The sequence below is a fragment of the Eptesicus fuscus genome, chromosome 5 (genome assembly GCF_027574615.1).
Source record: "Eptesicus fuscus isolate TK198812 chromosome 5, DD_ASM_mEF_20220401, whole genome shotgun sequence".
NCBI classification, from domain to species: Eukaryota; Metazoa; Chordata; class Mammalia; order Chiroptera; family Vespertilionidae; genus Eptesicus; species Eptesicus fuscus.
Genome location: NC_072477.1, coordinates 56,324,885 through 56,345,265, shown reverse-complemented (window position 1 = coordinate 56,345,265; position 20,381 = coordinate 56,324,885). Strand labels below are relative to the sequence as shown.

Below are 20,381 nucleotides of genomic sequence, written 5' to 3'. Positions count from 1 at the left end.
CCTGAAAAATAACTGAACAGATACCAGAAGGCCCATTCTTTCAGTTACCATTATAAACCATTATAAATCACAAAGGAGAACGAGAAAGATTGTGAAACACTGAAACCCAGGTTAGGTTAAACATCATAAGATACAATTAAAAACACTGAAACCCAGGTTAGGTTAAACATCATAAGATACAATTAAAAACACTGAAACCCAGGTTAGGTTAAACATCATAAGATACAATTAAAAAAAAAGATTTTAAATTGTTTTCTTAGAAAGAGGAAGGGAGAGGAGAGAAACATTAATGTGAGAGCGGAACATCGATCACCTGCCTCCTGCACACCCACTACTGGGGATCAAGCCTACAACCCAGGTACGTGCCTGATGGGAATTGAACCGGTGACCTTTTGGTGCATGGGACAACGCCCAGCCAATTGAGCCACACCGGCCAGGGTGGTAAGATACAATTTCTGAGCAGTGAATCAGAAATGGGATGAAGGAAGTCCAGTGCAGAGCAGTACACAAGGGAAGCTACTTGTCTCTTCATCAGGACTGGGGCACATGTCCAAAAAACTCATTGCTAAATCCAAACAGAGCCCAGGCTGGTGTGCTCAGTGGTTAGAGTGGCAGCCTGTGCACCAAAGGGTCTCAAATTCGATTCCCGGTCAAGGGCATGTACCTGGGTTGCAGTTTCTAACCCCAACCCCAACTGATGTGTCTCTCTCACACTGATGTTTCTCTTTCTCTTCCGCTCCCTTCCTCCCCTTCCACTCTCTCTAAAAATAAATATACAAATAAATGAAAAGCTACCCTCCGGCGAGGATACAAGACAAACAATAGTATACTTCAATTAAAAAAGGGATGTGTGACAAATGCACATCAATTTTAAATGGTATCAAAAGGGTGTTAGGTTCTAGTACCCTCTCTTTTGTAATCTTGAAACAATCTGGTACAATAATTAGTCAAATAGATAAATGCCTTCTTGCAATTAAGATGAAAGGGAGAAAACCTTATGATTTGATTTTGTTGTCTTTGTAAAAGTTGGCCTAAGAATTAGCAAAACTTGTAGTCTAAGTGCACTAGAGCATCAGTACACCAAAAATGAAATGAATTCTATTCAGAAGAATTCTATTCATCAATTTTTAAATATGAAATCTTCAGAAATTCCACGCTTCAGTAACTACTGTAGATTATAACTACATAGAACATCTTGGCAATAGGGACTGAGAACTAGCATCTGTCAAAAGGTCATGACCAGGTGCTGGGGGGCGGGGTGTGTTTCTTGAGTGCAGAGTTTCAGATGGGGAAGATGAAAAGGCTCTGGAGATGGGTGGTGATGGCTGCACAACAATATGAATGCACTTTATGCACAGAGCTGGTCACTGGTTAAGCCCTGGCCGGGTGGCTCAGCTGGTTGGAGTATTATCCCATGCACCGAAAGGCCGAGGATTTGATTCCTAGTCAGGGCACATACCCAGGTTTTGGGTTGGATCCCCTGTCGGGCGCATATGGGAGGCAACCAATCGATGTCTCTTTCTCACATCAATGTTTCTTGCTCTCTCTCTGTGAAATTAATAAAAACAAATAAACAACAAAACTCCACATATCCTCGGGTGAGGATAAAAATAATGGTTAAATGCTATAATTTTTGTTATATATATTTTACCACAATAAAAAAAGTATTTCATGAAACACACCTTAGATTTGAGTGCCCACTGGGCATATTAACTCTCCACTTATCTCCATTCTAAAAATTCTCCTTAAGTCAGATATCAGAAAGCAAAGTATTCAGAACACATTCTCTTAGCTCCTCACAGAAACACCTGAGTTAAAACTAAGAATAACGTTCATTGTTTTTCTAGAGTCAGGAGGAGGATTATGCAACATAATCACTGAGTCATTTTACGTAGGACTTCCTGCTTTTAGTACATAATTTTTGTCTTTTCCAAGCCTTTCCTTTCTGATTAGTATCTGTGTGTTGCTTCTCCCGTGGAATCAGGCACAGGTTACAAGGAAAATTATGGGTGATTTGGAGAAAAATGGTAAGAAAAGTTCCAAGAAAAACTTTATTTCATCAACTATCTTCTTAAAATGAGCCATGTATTATTGAACTTATTTAATACCTATCTTAACGATAGCATCATATTCCCTGTATATGATGGACTCCATTAAATATTTTAAATTTACTTCTAAGTAAGACCTTAAAGCAGACTATTTCTGTCTATGAAGAAACAATTTTCTCCACAATTAAATGCAATTAAATCAAATTAGTTTTGATTACTGTTTATCCTGAGTCCTGTTTTGAAAGAAGCATATAGACAATCTGTGAGAAAAAACATTTCCTACTGTGGTACATTTTCACAGTGGAAGGCATCCCTTAAGACTCAAAGTGTTCACACCTTCCTCAAGGCTGAGGGAGAAAAAGTCCCTACATGCAGGTTCTGTCATTATACTCATTATGAGAATTTTATTAAACATGACTGACCTTTAATACTTTTTTGATGCTGTTAATTGTGGACGTTAGCAGCGACCTCACTTTCTGGTCATCGTTCAGGTAGTCGGCATGTCGAACACACATGAACAGGATATACGCTGGTAACCCTGGGATCAAGTTGACTGCTACACCACGTGGCTTCAGTTCTGAAAAGAGAAGAGAGAGAAAACAATCTTACCTCACACTGACAGTCTTCATGAGAAGCACTTTGAGAGACAATGAAAGCACAGTTCTCATGTGCGAGTCCAATCGTTCAGGGTAAACAGGTCACATAAAAAGAGTATTTTAATAGCTCAGGAAGAGAAGTTAGTTCTTGAGGGTGGGAACATGGTGAATTTTAGTTGTCTCTGCCAAGACAACTCCCAAATCTCTATCTTCTGCCCTGACTTTTCCCTTGAATTCCAGTCTCTTGGATCAACTGCCTTCTTGGCATCTCAGCTCAGACATGTCAGACTGAGCCCATCCAAACCAAACTCCATTCCTGTGGTACCTGCTCTTCCAGGAGTTGTCCCTCTCTCAATAAATGGCAGTTCCAGCCTTTTTCCAGTTTCTCAGGTTATAAACCTGTCATCACCTTTGATGTCTTTCTTTTTCTCACACCACACACCTAATCCATCAACAAATCCTGTTGGCTTTACCTACAAAACACATCCAGAATCCAGCTACCAACTGCCTGGTCTAGGTCCCCATCATCTCCTCCTGGATTGTGGTCTCTGATCCATCCCTCGCTCCCCAGTGGTACATTTTCACCTGACAACCAGAGTAATTCTATAGGAAAATGTCAGTCAGATCATGTCACTCTTGTTATGAAACTCTTCCAAGCAGCTTCTCACCTCATTCATTTAAAAACGAATTCCTCAGCATGGTCTGTGTGATCAGGTCTGATCCCCTGCCCCAGGTCACTGTGCTCTAGTAAAACGGGTCTCCTTGCGGTTGGCTGAACCTGCCCCACCCCAGGGCCTATGTGCCAACTATTTTCTGCCGGGAATGTTCTTCCTCAGATATCATCAGCATGAACTGCTTCCTTACTTCCTCAGTCTCTGTCCAAAGATCACCTTGTCAAAGAGGCCTTTCCTAACAGTTTTATATAAATTAGTACACCTGCCTTCACTCTTCATCCTTTTTACCCCATTTTATATTTGTTTTTTCTATTCTCTTTTTTAGTTATTGATTGATTTTAGAGAGAGAGAGAGGAAAGGAGAGAGAGGAGTGAGACAGAGCCAAAGAGAGAAAGAGAGAGAAACATCCATTTGTGTTGCTCCACTTATTTATGCATTCACTGGTTGATTCTTGTAGGTGCCCTGACTGGAGATGGAACCCACAACCTTGGCCTATCGGGATGATGTTCTAACCAACTGAGCTACCCAGCCAGGGCTTTTCTCTATCTTCTCTCGCACTGGAATATAAGTTTCATGAGAATAGGGACTCTACTCTCTTTGTTACCCAGCACAGAAAATGCGTGGCACTTGGTAAGAGCATCCTAAATGTTTATTGAACTGATGAATCTTTGCTTAAACTCTATGTTTAAAAATCAGTGGCTCCTTAACATTTTTGATAAATGAAGATCAAGTTGAAACTTTAGCACCTCTGCACCTAAATATAGTATTAAGTTTAATGCCAGGAACCTTAGGAACTTTAAATCAGGTATAACTGCCAATCATACTGCTGTCACCTGGCACCTGGGGGAGGAATGCTATGCCAAGGCTGAGATATGTTCAGCATCAGTTCAGAACTGTGCACACTCCCTAACCATTTCCCACCCTCCCCTAAAAAGTATTCCTCAGAGCAATCTCCAAGACCTCAGGCTGCTCTGAAATGCTTCTTCCACACCCATTTCATTTGTCCGCCCTCCCCTTCCATTGCTAAAATATTTTCCTTAATTCTTTTGTGTGTGTATTTTTCCTCTATTACTGAGCTATTGTTGTTGATATATTTAGTCATACACTTTCTAGGGAAGCAAGGAAAACAGAAATTCAGGAAAGCAAATGGCCTAGAGCAGTGTGATCAATTCCTTGCAAGATTTTAAAAAAATATTAGACATGGCCAGGCTCTTCCCTCTAGATTGTAATGTGATCAGTCTGTGGTGGGGACCATACAACAATACTTTTCAAAAACTTCCAGGTTAGTCTAACCAGAGCTGAGAAGGCCTGGCCTCCAGGGATCTGTATGGGTGGACTTGCATCCTAGGCAAGCGTCCCTGCTGTTTGACTGACAATGCATGGCGGCCAGGATGCTTCTGCAGCGCCAAATGCGCAGTATGTAATGAGGACTAAAGAAACTGGTGTTGAATATTTCAAAAATCAGTGACTAGTCTTTCCCACCACTGACATGTGTACCAGAAAGACCTTTTATCCCAGGCACAAAATACTTACGTGTTCGAGATCTCTTTCTTTCTCTCTCTCTCTCTCTCTCCTCCCCTCCTCCCTCTCTGCCCCGCCCCGCCCCCCTCCATTTTCTCTTTTGTTTCTGTGAGGGTGGCCAGAAGAGGGCTGTTGGCAAGCCAGCCAGAGAGGCCTAACCAAGAACCAAACTAACTGGCACCTTGATCTTGGACTTCCTAGCCTGCAGAACTGAAAGAATGGAAGAAAGAAAACACTTGCCCAGAATCAGGTTCTTAACAAGTTTTTGCTCATCCTCCTTCTTGTATTCCAGCATTCCTTGGAAATCCTTTTCTTTCCTGGGAATGTTGACTGGACGGATGGGTTCGTCAATGATCTGTCCTGGGGATATGTTCTCCATCTGGCCCACTTCATGAGAAACAAAAAGGAGAAGAAAAGGTTTTTCAGGAGGAAAAGATGAGAAGGTTTTATGTTCCTATAATTTTAAATGATGAATTCTATAACAATAAAAATGTGCCATATTTGCCACTTAATTGTCCCCTTTTTATTTTATTTATTTTTGTTTTCCCCAAGCAAATATATTTAATTAAAAAAATTTTTTATTGTTTAAGGTATTATATGTGTCCATAACCCCCAATGGCCCCCCACCCCACTTCCCTCTTTAATTACCTTTTCTGCTAAAATTGGCTGTAAATGGTGATGTCACTGACAGCTACTATTAACGTCAGAGAACCATTCAAAAGCATTTTTTTTGGGGGGGAGAGGGAGGTAATAAATTTACTCTGTAATAAGATTAAATGTTCCCAAAGTTAGTGGTTTAACTTCTTGGTTAATGAATTGTTATTAATCATAAATAGTTAAATATATTTAGACTTTAAATCACAAAAGGACAGAAGGAAAAACATAATATTCTACAAAGAGGAAGAAAAACTATAGAAGATTCCCCTCACTTTCAGCTCTATGAATCTAGTCATTAAAGAAAAAGAACATTTACTTTGAATGTATCATTGCAATCAGTTCAAACCAATGAGAGAGCTGGTAGGATAGTGTGTCTTCACACTAGTTGATGTGAAATGTTTTCTTTTTCACAGAGGCTTCCCAAGACAAAGACCTAACTTGCTCCTGACATCCCTCATTCCCAAAGAAATAATGAGCAGATAAAACCACCTCTATTTAATGTAATTTCCTAAATACTATTCAGTTTTTGTTTGTTTGTTTCTAGTTAAGTGTTAACAGTCCTACCATGAAGTTGCAACCATTAAACCACAGCTACTGGTTAACCCGTTCAGAGGTTAAAAGTGGTCACTACTGTCAGTAGCAGCTGCTGGAGAAGAATAATGCTAAGGATTCAAAAAGTCTCCAATATCACCTCAGAATTAAGACTAAATGGGAAACGGAAGAGAAGGTATGGGAACACAGGAGTTAGAGTTCTGTGGTGTTTGTGCAGACACATGCTAGTGAGCAGGTTGTGTTACCTATAGGAAGGGGGCAGTTAAGAAACCCGTTCAGGTGAAGATTCATTTGAGTTCAGAGACCTGCAAACAGATGCAGATCAGAGGCATCAGAAAGGTTAGTGCTGCTGACTATACAAGGTGTCAGCATGCTCTCCTGTCACTCTGGGGCCATGGTCGGCAAACTGCAGCTCGTGAGCCACATGAGGCTCTTTGGCCCCTTGAGTGTGGCTCTTCCACAAAATACCACGGCCTGGGCGAGTCTATTTTGAAGAAGTGGTGTTAGAAGAAGTTTAAGTTTAAAAAATTTGGCTCTCAAAAGAAATTTCAACTGTTGTACTGTTGATATTTGGCTCTGTTGACTAATGAGTTTGCCGACCACTGCTCTGGGGCAATCCTGTGTTGGGTCTGAGAAGCCAGTTCCACAGGAAGAGGCTACGGGAGAGAATACCAACAGCTGTCAGAGCTCCTGCTGCAGCACCAAGACTAGCAGTACTGAAGATGGTCACCGGTCATCAGCACTATATATCTAAGGCAGTGATGGGCAACCTTTTGAGCTTGGTGTGTCAAACTTCACCAAAAAACTGAGCATAACTCGGGTAGTGTGTCACTTTGAGGAAAAAACTAACTCCAAGACTCTAGTCGCAAATGTTTCATCCTCAGGAGCAGCAAATGTTTCATCGCGGCCGCGTGTCATCAGAAATGGCTACGTGTGTCAGTGCTGACACGCGTGTCATAGGTTCACCATCACTGATCTAAGGAGTGGCCGCACTGTGGTTGGACAAATCAGGGCTATGGCACCTAGTGCTTCATGTGCATGGTGCAGTCTGGAAACCAAGGTAACTGTGAAATGTGTGCTTCCACACAGAGATAGAAGATTCAAACTATTCAGTTTTACAAAATTATTCCTGGAGTCAGTTTAAACACAACAGCACCAGGATCTTGAAATCTGCACAAAGTGGCCTTCGCAGCTCACATACATGCTACATGTACAATACAAAAGAATAAAATCTCTTCTATCTAGATTACTAGTCGCTTTCGGCCAAAGAAATAATCCTAAGAAGGGAAACTGGGAGGAAATAGATTCAGCATATTAAGTTCATTAATAAATGTACATATTTGGACTCCATGTGATGTAAAAAGAATGCTTTAAATCTACTTATTTCATAATACCTATGGTGCCATTGACTATGAAATACCATTATCTACCTAATGAAAAAGTAATATGCTAATTGACCATACCTTTGTGACACCCACCAGCCAATCAGAATGAGTATGCAAATTAACCCAACAAAGGTGGCAGGTTAATTTTTATGAAGACGCTGAGCGGCCGGGGGTGGGGCGGGACACTTGTGTCGTTGCCATGGTGACGACACAGGCGTTCTGCACTACCCCACTGCTCTGGGCCCCTGGGCAGCGTGGGAAGGCGGAAAGGCGGCTCCAGGCCGGAGTGAAGGCAGTGCCAGCAGCCAGAGGAAAGAAGGCCCATTCTTGCACAAATCTTCGTGCATCAGGCCTCTAATTTTATATAACACTAAAGGAGGAAAACACTGCAATTAAACTATAACCCATCAACAGTTACAAGACATATCCTGACATCAGAGATGTTAAAATGTCAAAAAGTGTGCACCTCAGAATTTATGAAATATGTTTTAAAAGAAAGCTTCACTTTCCTTTTGTAAAATCTCTAACCAAGATATTTTTGGTTCTGTATAAAATGTCAGCAGCTGATCAATGATTTTCTCTCGTCATTGATGTTTCTATCTCTCTCTCCCTCTCCCTTCCTCTCTGAAATCAATAAAAATAAAATAAAAATATATAAATAAAAAATATATGTAAATAAATAAAAAGATAAAGTGTAGATGTCAGCCCTGGCGTGGTAGCTCAGTTGGTTAGAGCGTCATCCTGATACACCAAGATTGTGGGTTCTATCCCCCATCAGGGCACATAGAAGAATCAACCAGTGACTGCATAAATAAATGAAACAACAAATCTATGTGTGTGTTTTCTCTCTCTCTCTCCCTTTCTCTAAATCCAATCAATAAAAAAATCTTTAAAAATATATAGATGTCAACTCAATATAAACTTGATTCACTTAGTAAATCACTTGCTACTAAAATAAAATATCAACCCTTGTGTAGCAACAGAAAAGCATAAAGTCTGAAAGAGAGAAGCCAGGACACCACCTCAGTTTTCAAAGACAAAAGAGACCTTGGGGGATCATCCAGTCCAATGCGCCATTTAATACCGACCTCCTTCTAGAAAGACCTGAAGAGATCCCTATTTCTATCTCACAGATTCTTTATACTTGAGGAAAAACATTCCTGAACCTTTTTGTCCTAGAAAAGGAAAGGACACTAGAATTTTTTGTTGTTGATGTTAATCTTCACCTGAGGATATTTTTCTATTGATTTTTTAGAGAGTGAAAGGGAGGGGAGAACGACAGAGAGAGAGAGAGAGAAACATCGATGTGAGAGAGACACATCCTCGCGCATCCTGACCAGGGCCAGAGATTGAGCCTGCAACCTAGGTACCTGCCCTTGACCAGAATCAAACCAGGGACCCTTAGGTCTGCCAGCCAATGCTCTATCCACTGAGCCAAACTGGATAGAATTTTAATTTATTTTTCCTCACTTTGGTACCAGGAAGTTTGGTCACAGTTTAATTGAGGCAGTCAAATTCCTATAAATAGAGAGAGTCCGTTAGAAAATATGACACAAAGGAAAGAAGTCAGTGGTTCTCAGAAGACTTGTCCTAGTTTGGCCACTAACTGGATGAAACTTTAAAAGTCAGTTATGGTTTCTGGGCCTCAATTTTTTTTTTTCCTCCTATAATATGATTAACCAATTTCTAGAATTCTTTAAGGTCTAAATTCCTTGACTCCATGAAAACTGAAATGGAACACCCAATCCTGGATTAAAATATAGCATAATGCAGATCAAATTTTGAAACACTTTCCATTTAGCTATGTAATTTCTGCTAAAATTATATACGTTGATGTTTAAAAAAAGTTTTCAGCCAATGGACTAAGATGCTGAAGGTTAGAAAAATGTGTCAACTCACTGATAATACTTTTCTTCTCCTACAAGGTCGTTCTAAAGTCACATTTGTATCAGGAATACTCAGTTTTATTAGAGAAGTAGAAGTGGATTGCCCAAGGTACTATGCAGACTTTCTCTAGAACAGTGTAAACATGTTTTGACCAGTGTCTAACTATCACACTGCTATTGGACAACAGCCCTTAACAAAAACGGTTTGCTGGATATTAACATGATCATGACTTTATGGTCGGGGAGTCCAGATTCATAGATAAGAAAGTCTGCTACAGAGGGACTCGGGATATATAATGTCCCCTAGCATTTCATTAAAAATAACTTGGTCTTTCCTTCCCATCTCCCACCCTTTCAACAGTGTGGGTAGAAGAAAGGCAGGGTTTCTACCAGGATGCAGAGGGAGATAGAAAAAAAAACCAAAAACTGCTCTGCACCCCCTCTGGTTTTTTTCATTATTAAATGCATGGCTTTAGGCAAATTATTTCAAAATACTTAAAGCCTCTATGTCCTTGGCTGTACAATGGAGTTGATAGCACTCTCCTCACAGGGTCATTGTGAGGATTAAATGAAATAAGTCTGTGAAAGATCTTCGTAAATAAACTGCCAAGTACTATACAAAAAAAATTAAAATAAAAATAAAAAATGTTTTCATTGGCTTCTACAAAAGTCTCCATAATTAAATGTTACTCATAGAAGGAGGCAAGAACCTCCTATTTTAAACAAGAAGAACTTAAGTATATTATAATATACATTTTTAAAAATACACAAAGATTTCTATATATTAGAAGGTGCTTTGCTGTACAAGGTTGCCAGTATTTTCTGTATAATGGGGGTAGGGGATAGGAAAAATGTTCGAGAAGCCTGTCACCTTTATTCTCTAATACTGGGAAGTGGGGAAAACTGCTCTCCCCAAGGGCGCAGATCAAATAGACTGATTTCATTTTATTCTTTAGACATGCATCAGTTATTCAACTTCTCTTAAGGGTATTTTAATGATCTTTTTGTTTAATCTATGAATTGCCTCCTCAAGTGCTAAGTACAGGTTTAAGAACATAGTTGGCAGGATAGTTTAACTGACCAGAAGATTTCTAATTGATAATGGCTTCAACTTGCTGGCATCTTAAAATATCCTAATCTATCTCTTTAATTAAAAAGATACATATCAAAGAAATCTTAGTAAGAACTTAAAATAACAAGTGAAACGATTAGGAGTTTTAAAAAACAATCTCACAAATTGATACCTTGAAATCAGTTTCTTTCAAGCAAGTACTCTGCAATCTAATTATCATCTCATGATATAATTAGTGCAGCGTTAAGTGCAGAAATGTTCTGTGAATAAAGGTTTTCAAAGTTCTGCCAACAGACATTTTATTTTTTTAATCTTCATCCGAGAATATTTTTTCAATTGATTTTGAAAAAGAGAGAGTGGAAGAGAGAGGGAAAGACAGAGAGAGAAATATCGATGTGAGTGAAACACATCAATTGGTTGCCTCCTGCACATGCCTGGACCAGGGCTGGGGCCAGGGAGAAGAATGCAACTGAGGTTATGTGCCCCTGACCAGAATCGAACCCAGGACCCTTTGGTATGCAGGCTGATGCTCTATCCACTGACCCAAACCAGCTAGGGCCAATAGACATTTTAGCCCATGTGTATGATTTGGAGATTCAAAATTTTATTCTGATATGTAAGATCTGAATCAATAATGCTATAAGGATTATATATAAAATATGACAGCCAAGTAATTTGATTTCTAAGTAAATCTTTCAGCATTTGTATATCCAAGGGAATACAAAGTAAATATCTTCAAAGTAAATATCTATATTGCCATTCTAAATATTTCTGAAACTTATTCATTCAGCCAACATTTATGGAATGATTAAGATGGACCAAATACTATGCGAGGTATTGTGAAAAGAAGGGGAAGTAAGAGGTGGTCCCATGCTCAGGAAGCTCATAGTCCATTGAGGAAGCCAATAATTCAAAGAAAAAAAATGGCTAAAAATATGACAGTGAAAACCATAAAAGTGAATCCAACTGTGATACATAGAGTGGGAAGCATAAGGTCTGTCTGGGTGATCAGGAAAGCATGCTCTTGAGGATGTGACACATGACTCTGATCTTCTCAAAGGATGAGCAGAACTTGACCAAGAGAAACAGAAAGACCCACATGCCTGGCATGTTGGAGAATGAAAACCACAGAGTGAATCATGGTAGATTACTGTGACCATTCCCAGTGCTAGGGACTCTTCACCCTTCAAGGCAGAGTGACATTGAGAGGATAGGTGGTCAGACAACATGGTATCATTTTTTTTTTTCAAAATGATCCTAGTTTGCATAGATTTGAAGGCAGTTCCAAAGAAGAACCCTAAATCTCTTGAACAATGAGAGTGTTATTAGAATTTGGCTTTAGCCCTGATCACTGCTATATTCTTGGTACCTAAATACCCTAATCTGAAGGAAAAAAACACACTAACCCACACACTGAGATTCATTTGTATCCTATATAATAAAGAGGTGATATGCAAATTGACCCTCTCGCCCTCACACAAGATGGCTGCCCCCATGTGGTCAAAGATGGCTGCCACAAGATAGCCGGCAGGGGAGGATAGTTGTGGGTGATTAGGCCTTTATGGGAAGGCAGTTAGGAGCAACCAGGCCAGCAGGGGAGGGCAGTTGGGGGGAACCAGGACTGCAGGGGAGGGCAGTTAGAGGTGACCGGGTCGGCAGGGGAAGGCAGTTAGGGTTGACCGGGCCGGCAGGGGAGGGCCAGGCCTGCAGGGGAGGGCAGTTAGGGGTGATCAGGCCAGTAGGGAAGGGCAGTTAGGGGTGACTGGGCCGGCATGGGAAGGCATTTAGGGGCGACCAGGTCGGCAGGGAAGGGCAGTTGGGAGGGACAAGGCCTGCAGGGGAGGGCAGTTGGGGACAATTGAGTTGGCAGGGGAGCAGTTAGCCATCGATCAGGCTGGCAGGGGAGTGGTTAGGGGGTGATCAGGCTAGCAGGCAGGCAAGCAGTTGGGAGCCAGCAATCCCAGATTGTGAGAGGGATGTCCCAGACTGGAGACGGTGCAGGCTGGGCTGAGGTACCCTCTGCCCCCAGTGCATGAATTTTGTGCACTGGGCCTCTAGTTTAAGGTATGTTCCCATCCTCATCATATAAAAATCATGAGATATTTTAAAAAATATTACTTCTTTATAATCATAATTCATTTTTTTCTTATTTACTTCTCTATTTATCTGCATTAGATGGTAAGTTCTTTGAGGATACAGACTTTGTCTTACTAATCTTAATATCCCTAATACTAACAATAATAATAATTAAGTTATATATAGCATTTACTATGAATCAGGATCTATAGTAATGCAATACATATTAATTAATTTAATTTTTACAAACCATGTCAAGTACACCGTTATCATTCCCACTTAACAGGTGGGAAAACTGAGGTATTGAGAGGTTCAATAATTTGCCCAATATCAGATGATTAATAGTAGAAGGCCAGGATTTGAATCTAAAAGGCTTAGCTCCACCGAACCGGTTTGGCTCGGTGGATAGAGCGTCGGTCTGCGGACTGAAACGTCCCAGGTTCGATTCCGGTCAAGGGCATGTACATTGGTTGCGGGCACATCCCCGGTAGGGGGTGTGCAGGGGGCAGCTGGTCGATGTTTCTCTCTCATCGATGTTTCTAGCTCTCTATCCCTCTCCCTTCCTCTCTGTAAAAAATCAATAAAATATATATTTTTAAAAATAAAAGGCTTAGCTCCAGGATCCATGCTTTTAACTTAGCACAGTGCCTGACATAGTAGTAATTGATATTTGTTGAATGGATTCTCTTGCTTTGTAAATTGTTACTACAATGAAAACAATATTTCCCCCACCTCAAAACGGAAGTATCCACTACACAGACACTAGGTTTGCTGAAAGTAATTTTTGTTATCATCCCCGATATTCGCATGCAAACCTATTAGGACACTAGTATAGCAATACAAAACCAAGATTCAGCAATTGTTATAAAACATGTTTAAAATACCTTCTAATTCACCAATTTTTTTGGCAAATACTTTTAGTTGCTTTTTCAGTTTCCGGACAGTCTTATCTTGTTTTTCAAGTTGTTCCATCAAATCCTAAAGGTCAAAATGAGAAATACAACAGAATGATCAAAATAGGTCTTCTAAAATGCACAGAAGGAAAGCAGACACAAAATCATAGAAATAGCACTGTTAGTTTCACAGAAAAGCTCACTGGTGGAGCCACCACCTGGCTGAAACTGGCAGGCATGGGAAATGCAGCTCTAATACAAGCCGAATGTTAAAATACACGATGCAGTACAATCCTTTACAGCGTGACGGACAGCAGGCTCACTGGGGAGTCTTTTCCAGTAGACTCCACATGGGCAAAACAATTAAATGCTCGTAAAATGTACCACTATTCCAGTGCAATGTTTTCTTTTAAAGGGGCAAGAGGCAAAATAAATTTTGATGAATGCACAAAATGTTTTGTGGAGAGTTTTAAGGGCAGTTGAACTTGGGTAGGAGCTTTTGACTTTTGACTTCCATCACACTGCAAGCCTAGAGTCAGTAACAAACCAAACACGACAATGGACGCAGGACACTGGTAGAGGTGACACCACTGGCTGACAGACAGCTGTGGGGAGAAACAGGTTTCATCAGAGTTTTTGCAGAGACTTCCTGGGAGGAGCAGGCAGCCCCTCAGTTGCAGAGAGCTAGAAGTAGTGCAGAAAGCAACAGAAAAGCACTCTTGAGTTTACATACAATCATCCGTTTGTAAAGTGAAATCCGATATGACTGATACTTCTTAGGGTCATCTGCATATAATTCCTCAAAATACTGAAAAAACAGGCATAATGGATATTTGTTGTTCTCTGTGTTGTTGAGGGGAATGCTACCCCTCAGCAAAATCAATTTTTAAAATATTTTAAGATAAATAATGAAACTGTATCTACTGACAAGGCTCTGATTTGTCATCTGCCATTGCCCTCTGATCTTTCTGGTAAGACAATTCCAGCTTTATGCTGTGACATATGCTGTTACATGCTCAGAGGAAACAGGCCATAGCCAGGATGCCATCGGTTAGCAGGGGAACAAAGTGGTGCTCGAGTCCCCGGGTAAGGCTGCTACAATTTCACTCCTTAGACCTGCTCACAAGTTGCTGCACTTTTTGTTGCCAGCAGTTGTGGCAAGAGTAGGGCAGGCAAATAGAATTAATGGCGACATGGGCGCTGTTGTTTGAAGGTGGAAAAGGCCGGCGAGCAGCTGTGTGCCTTCCTTCCCTGAAAGGCAGCAGGGGAGGCCTGGGAAGTATATCCACTAGAGGAGGAGGAAAACCTTCTGTTTGTGTTGGGGCAGGTGGGCGGGGGGGTTACTCAGAGCAGCAGTTCCAAGGCCTAAGCCTCGGTTCCCAGCTGTTTTAATATTCTAATCACGTGTTTCCTAAAGAAATGCACAATTAACATTGAGAAACTACAATAACTTTGAAAAAGTGCATCACTCCCTATACTTAGGTTTGAATCCAGTCTCCAGTCAGTGAGGCAGGAGAAGCGGCTGAGCTGCAAAGGATTTTCCTAAACCGCAGACAATATCATTAACTAGACTACCAGCTTAGAATTTGGGGGCTTAGTTTACTTTTGTATTAGTTATGCAAAATTATCAAGAAAGAGAATACTTGTAGGCTGCAAGGGAAATGCTTAATCAGCTTGATGAAAAAACTGGGAATCTGCACCTAGAAGCATCTTTACTTCACGGTTTCACCTCGTATTTGAAGACAATCATTTATAAGCAGATAATTTATACACTGATCGTTATTATATTATTTAGTATATTTATCAATTCTTAGGCATTTAAGCATTGTTAGTTAAACTTAAGCAACAATACACTTGAAAGTAATAAAAAGACATTTCAGTCCATGATCTGGAAGATTTCCCCCCAGAAATCAGTGATATTTCAGTCACCTTGGAGAGTCCAAACACTGCCCTCAGCCTTCTCCCCCATTCCCACAATGGAGCCTCCCACATGTGTCCTCTGTCCTCGAGGGCACAGATGGGCTCTGAAAAGAACACCTTTGGGTTCTGCTTCTGATTAATATAAAAGACAGTTGGACAGATGACACTAGAAAACTATTTGTAACATAAAATGATCACTAATGGAATAATGGAGGGATAATTCAGATTGTTAAATCTTCAGAGAAAATCCAAACTATTTATTATAGATTAAAACCCGGAATTAAAGAAAAGGCAAAACACTACCAGCCTTAAACAGCTGTTCTCAAAACCAGGCTGACACTACAATCTAGATTTTATATAGAAACATGGAATCATTACTTTTCAATGACCTTTCATTTAATAAATATATTATCAAATTTAAGTAGATTTTTAAAAATCTATAAATCTGTAATAAAAGTTATTTTGTGACTGAGAAAGAAATATTCTAGAAAATACTTTCTATGAAATAAAGAAAGAGAAAAAGAAAAGAAAAAAACTTGTGCCACTGTTCAGAATCTGAGAAGTGGAAAAAAAAACAAACTTCTCATTTCATTGCACACTGCTCTCTCTCCTCTATGACCTGGGAGCTCCATCCAATGTCAACCAAAAGTTCCCTTTGGTTCTGCCAACTGCCTTGCAGACCATAGCTCTAAACCCCACTTGTCTGCTACAGATGGAGGCTGGGGTGGCCTCAGTGGCTGTTTGGGAACCACAGTTGAACAAACCTTGGCCCCAGTCTCTGTCACAACAACCACATAACCAACGGCAGAGAACGGCAGAGGTTCTGCAGTGGTGGAAAAGAGGCCATGTGAGTTCTCGAGGATCTCAAGAGCCCAGCATGCAGCTGGTTGATACCTTCCAGACCCTCCAAGTGGGTAGAGAGAGCTCCTGTGAGAAACACAACCTGCGCACATGCCTTTTCCATTTCTGCCAAGAGAGTCCTATTTTCCTCACTCCATCTCTGCTGAGTGAGAGGGTGACGGTGTGGGGCACCCTGCTGAGCCAGGCCCTTACCAAGTTTTCGTTGGTCAGCCGGGTGATCTCGTGCTGCAGGCTGGCCTCGATGCGGGCCTCGGGGGGCAGCTGCAGGTTCTGGGCCAGCAGCTGCTGCTGCCGGTTGTTCTCTTCCTTCAGGCTCTGAATCTCCCCACGGAGGGCTTCGGCCTCGTTCTCATGGCTCCTCTTCTGTGCCTGGAGCTGGGATTCCAGGAGCCTGTGGAGAAGCCACACGGGAAGGAAAGGGTGATGACACCAGAGTCCCTGCCTGGTGGGGCGAGGCTTCGTGCTCACTAGCAAGGGCAGGAAAAGCGGGGGCTCGAGTGTCTGCGCAACTTCTGACTTCAGATTAAAGTCAGGAAACTCAAGACCAGAACTGGACACGTTTGTGTCTTTCTGAACTGTGGGCCCTGCTACGAATATAAAGTTCTAAAGGCCCTGAGAAGCAGGGGAGTTTTAGCTCTTTTGAGAGTTCACAGGAATGATGAATAAAATAACCAATTAAAAGACAGCTTCAATCTGGCTGACTACAAACAAGCATTTAAGTTGGCAAAGACAGTACCTTTGCCATAAAATAACTGCATTATGGATCCAAGATTACAAAGAACTGATCTAATTCATATGACTTCAAGAATGTCAGCATTACTAACTTCAGGCAGAGGGTGTGACCAGGGTCCCCTTTTTACTTTCTACTCTTATCTGTGATGAAAGGAATAGCTGAATGCTTCTCTGAAATATATACAGATTTACCAAATCCAGACAGGTAGTTCTGAAATTTCATATACAAATATTTTAAATCTGTCATCTTCTTTCTCCCCATAAACTTCCCTATCAGTAAAAGAATCCTAACAAGACATGGTTTTAGAACGTAAGTATTAACAGGACCAACAAAGTGGTTGCTGCTTCTCTGAGCAAACACTCAAGTCAGCTATGCCCAGGCATCAGCAGTGAGCACAGCAGAGAGAAATAGCATCCCCCCTTTACCATGCACCCCACATTCACCCCCTTTCTAAACACAAAACAAAGTTACAGTTAGTAATTAATTAACATGAAGAAAGAAAGGATGTTCTTTTATTCTAATCCCCTTGGTTACCAACTGCTGGGCAAGATTTATTGATGCCATTGCAAGCAAACTGTTAACAGCAGACTAAAAATATTTTAGTCAGTATAAAATTTCAAGAGGATTTGAACCAATAACACCACAAAGTTAATGACAATGGTTTATGGTTAGAACAAACAAAGCAGAATAAGCAGGAGCCCCTTGAACAAACAGCATATTAGGTATTTTTCAAGCTTAAACACTAAAATAGTATTTTTATGATTTTTAGGACACAAACATCACTAGAGCAGAGGAGTATCTGTGTTAGAAAGGTGCTGCTGATTCAATTTTATTTGCTTCCCCCTAAATGTATTTAACATGTTTTGAGTCTGGGTAATTATTTTGAACTATAGCAATGCAGGAAACCCTCCTGATTTGCTGTTTCACAAATTGGAACTTCACAATAACCACACAGAATGCCAAGTCAGGCACTTAATACTGCCGATAAGCAGCATGGCAACAATATATAGGAATGCAGCCATACATCCATTGGCATATTTATCCTTTAGATTGATCATTATTCCAAACAAGAAACTACTAAGTAATAGGTATTAATCTCTCCCCACAGTAATTTGAGCTCTAGTTGAAAGGTTTTGGGGTTTTTTTCCAACACCTAGTGAGATATTCACAAATTTTAGTGTCTGAAGGACAGTCTAGATAGCATCTTTCACTTATGGGCAGCAACTCTTATTCATCATCAATCTATTTCAGCTTTAACAGCATTCCTTACTAAAGAAGGTTTTTAGGAAGGTATTTGGTTGAATGCTCAGTTTTACTAAAATTTACTTAGGAAGACAATGTACAAGAAATATATAATTTAAAGTCAGGAGGCCACTGTTAGTAAGAAAAACAACAAATGAATAACATTGCATTTTGAGGACACAAATATAACCTGTTGGCTTGTTTTAACCCTTCATAAACCAGCCACAGCTCTCCATCCTCATTCAACTCATGGTAATCCATAGCAGACGACCTTCCATGCAAAAGGAACAATGCAAAACACAAAGGATACAGGGTGGGAATGAGATGATGATGGTCAACAGCACCACATGACATTTCATACTGTTTTTGTTAATTACAGATAACTTAAGACATTATCACAAAAAATTATTTCTGGTTAATGTTTAAAAAAATGTGTAACATCTAATTGGGTAGAAAGTAAAACAAATGAATCAAGGATCTACAGCGATTTTTCCTGTAAAATAAGAAATGATTCAAAAGGTGAGAGAGAGGTTCTGTTTTTAACATTTTATTCAGCTAGCAGAATGATCTTATATGTCACTTATTATATTCAAGACTAACCACAACAGTCACACACATATAATACGAAAACTGCAGCTATTGTCTTCATATGGCAATCTTCATAATCCATTTCAAAATGAAATTTTAAGTTTTATGGGTAGGAACTTGTTTTGACTTAATAAAATCTGGTTTCCTAGTTTTAAAAAACTCTTATAGGAGTAACTTGTAAATAAGAATATGTTCAAAGTTCGCAGCTTTTATGACACAACTTTTAAAAGACTTTTTTCTTTGTCTCAAAATTAATTTTAAGGCCTAGGGAAACTGTTTTTATATTAGTGATGTGACACATTTTATTAAAAGTATGTATACTAAGTAATAGGTATTGATAAATAATAAATAATAACGGCATGCTTGATTACAGGATTTCTTCTATCTGGGGTATTAAAATGATATACGTGTTTGCTAAGTGTCAGGTATTGTCTGTAACTCCCGCATATATTATTTCACTTAGCTCTCCCAGTCACCCAATACACATCTTTTGCCACATTGCCGAGAAAGACGTGAGGCTTGGAAGTAAGATGCCTATGGAGGCTACGCAGCTGGAAAGCAGTGGCCTCAGGGCTATCGGGCGTGAGCCCAAGTTCTCAGTCCTCCAAGACTTCTGTGTTGATACGGTGTTTACATAAAACAAATTCCAGAGCATGTTCTACTTTCCACCTACCATCTCTCCCAGAAGAGTTGATCTATTCACATGGTCTCAATTGTATATATTATATGCTGATGACATCAACATTTATATTTCAGCCCATACATCACTCCTGCTTTAGATCTATATTTTCAAATGTCTAATGGATTTCTCTCCTTGGATGTCTTCCTAGCTCCTTAAATTCAATATCTGTAAATCTACCAATCATCTCCGCCCCATACTTCCCTTCACCCCAGACCAGGATCACAAATGGCATCACCACATCCAACCAAGTATCCACAGCAGACACTTCAGAGTCATCCAGCACGACCCCTATTCCAATAAAACACAAGGCTTTACTGACCTCATCTTCCTATGCATCTTCAAAGTGTCCCACTTCTCTCAATCCCTAATGCCACGAACTAAATCAAAGTCACCATAACCTAGCCTCTTAGCTGGTCTTTATGCTTTCAATCTTGTTCCACTACAATCTAACCTCTAACATAAATGCCAGGGTTAGCTTTCTAAAATTCAAATCTCGTTATATTTTCCTTCTTAAAATCTTCCAACAGCTCCCACTATCATTGAAGTCTAAATTCTCTAAGCTGTCTCCCCAACAGCCCATAAACCCTGTGAAAGTAAGGAGTGCATTTACCTTGCTAACGGCTAATATTCCCAGCGTGTGGCACAGGAACTGGCATTAAACAGGCATGCAATACATCTCTGGTAACTGAATAGCTCAGTGGATGAAATAACAGCGTAATCTAGCTATTTTTATACTTACACAATCTTAGATACAAGATATGTGCTATTTATATTTTACATTCATAAATGAAAATTCAAGTTTAACCAAATACTCCTATCAACATTTTCCATCCTTGCCCATAAAAGAAGATATTCTTTAGTTTGTGAAGTATTTCTATATGCCAATTGTGGTACTATGTACCAGAAGACCCAGACTGCACACTGATAATAGAATCTCCAGAACTGCCTTTCTCTGTGATCATCACTGGCCATATTCTTTAAAGCATGTAGCCTTT

General features: G+C 40.2%; 1 protein-coding gene across 1 annotated transcript in view; it reads right to left on the bottom strand.

Annotated features, from left to right (window-relative positions):
* MYO5A (myosin VA) overlaps window positions 1-20,381 on the bottom strand; it is a 195,244-nt gene that overhangs the window by 10,801 nt on the left and 164,062 nt on the right. Inside the window, exons 30-35 of the mRNA XM_028147757.2 lie at window positions 18,307-18,387; window positions 16,334-16,532; window positions 14,094-14,168; window positions 13,352-13,445; window positions 5,080-5,226; window positions 2,471-2,625 (exon numbers count right to left, since the gene is read on the bottom strand). Of these exons, the coding sequence (XP_028003558.1) occupies window positions 2,471-2,625; window positions 5,080-5,226; window positions 13,352-13,445; window positions 14,094-14,168; window positions 16,334-16,532; window positions 18,307-18,387 (751 nt within the window). The remainder of the gene's footprint in view (window positions 1-2,470; window positions 2,626-5,079; window positions 5,227-13,351; window positions 13,446-14,093; window positions 14,169-16,333; window positions 16,533-18,306; window positions 18,388-20,381) is intronic.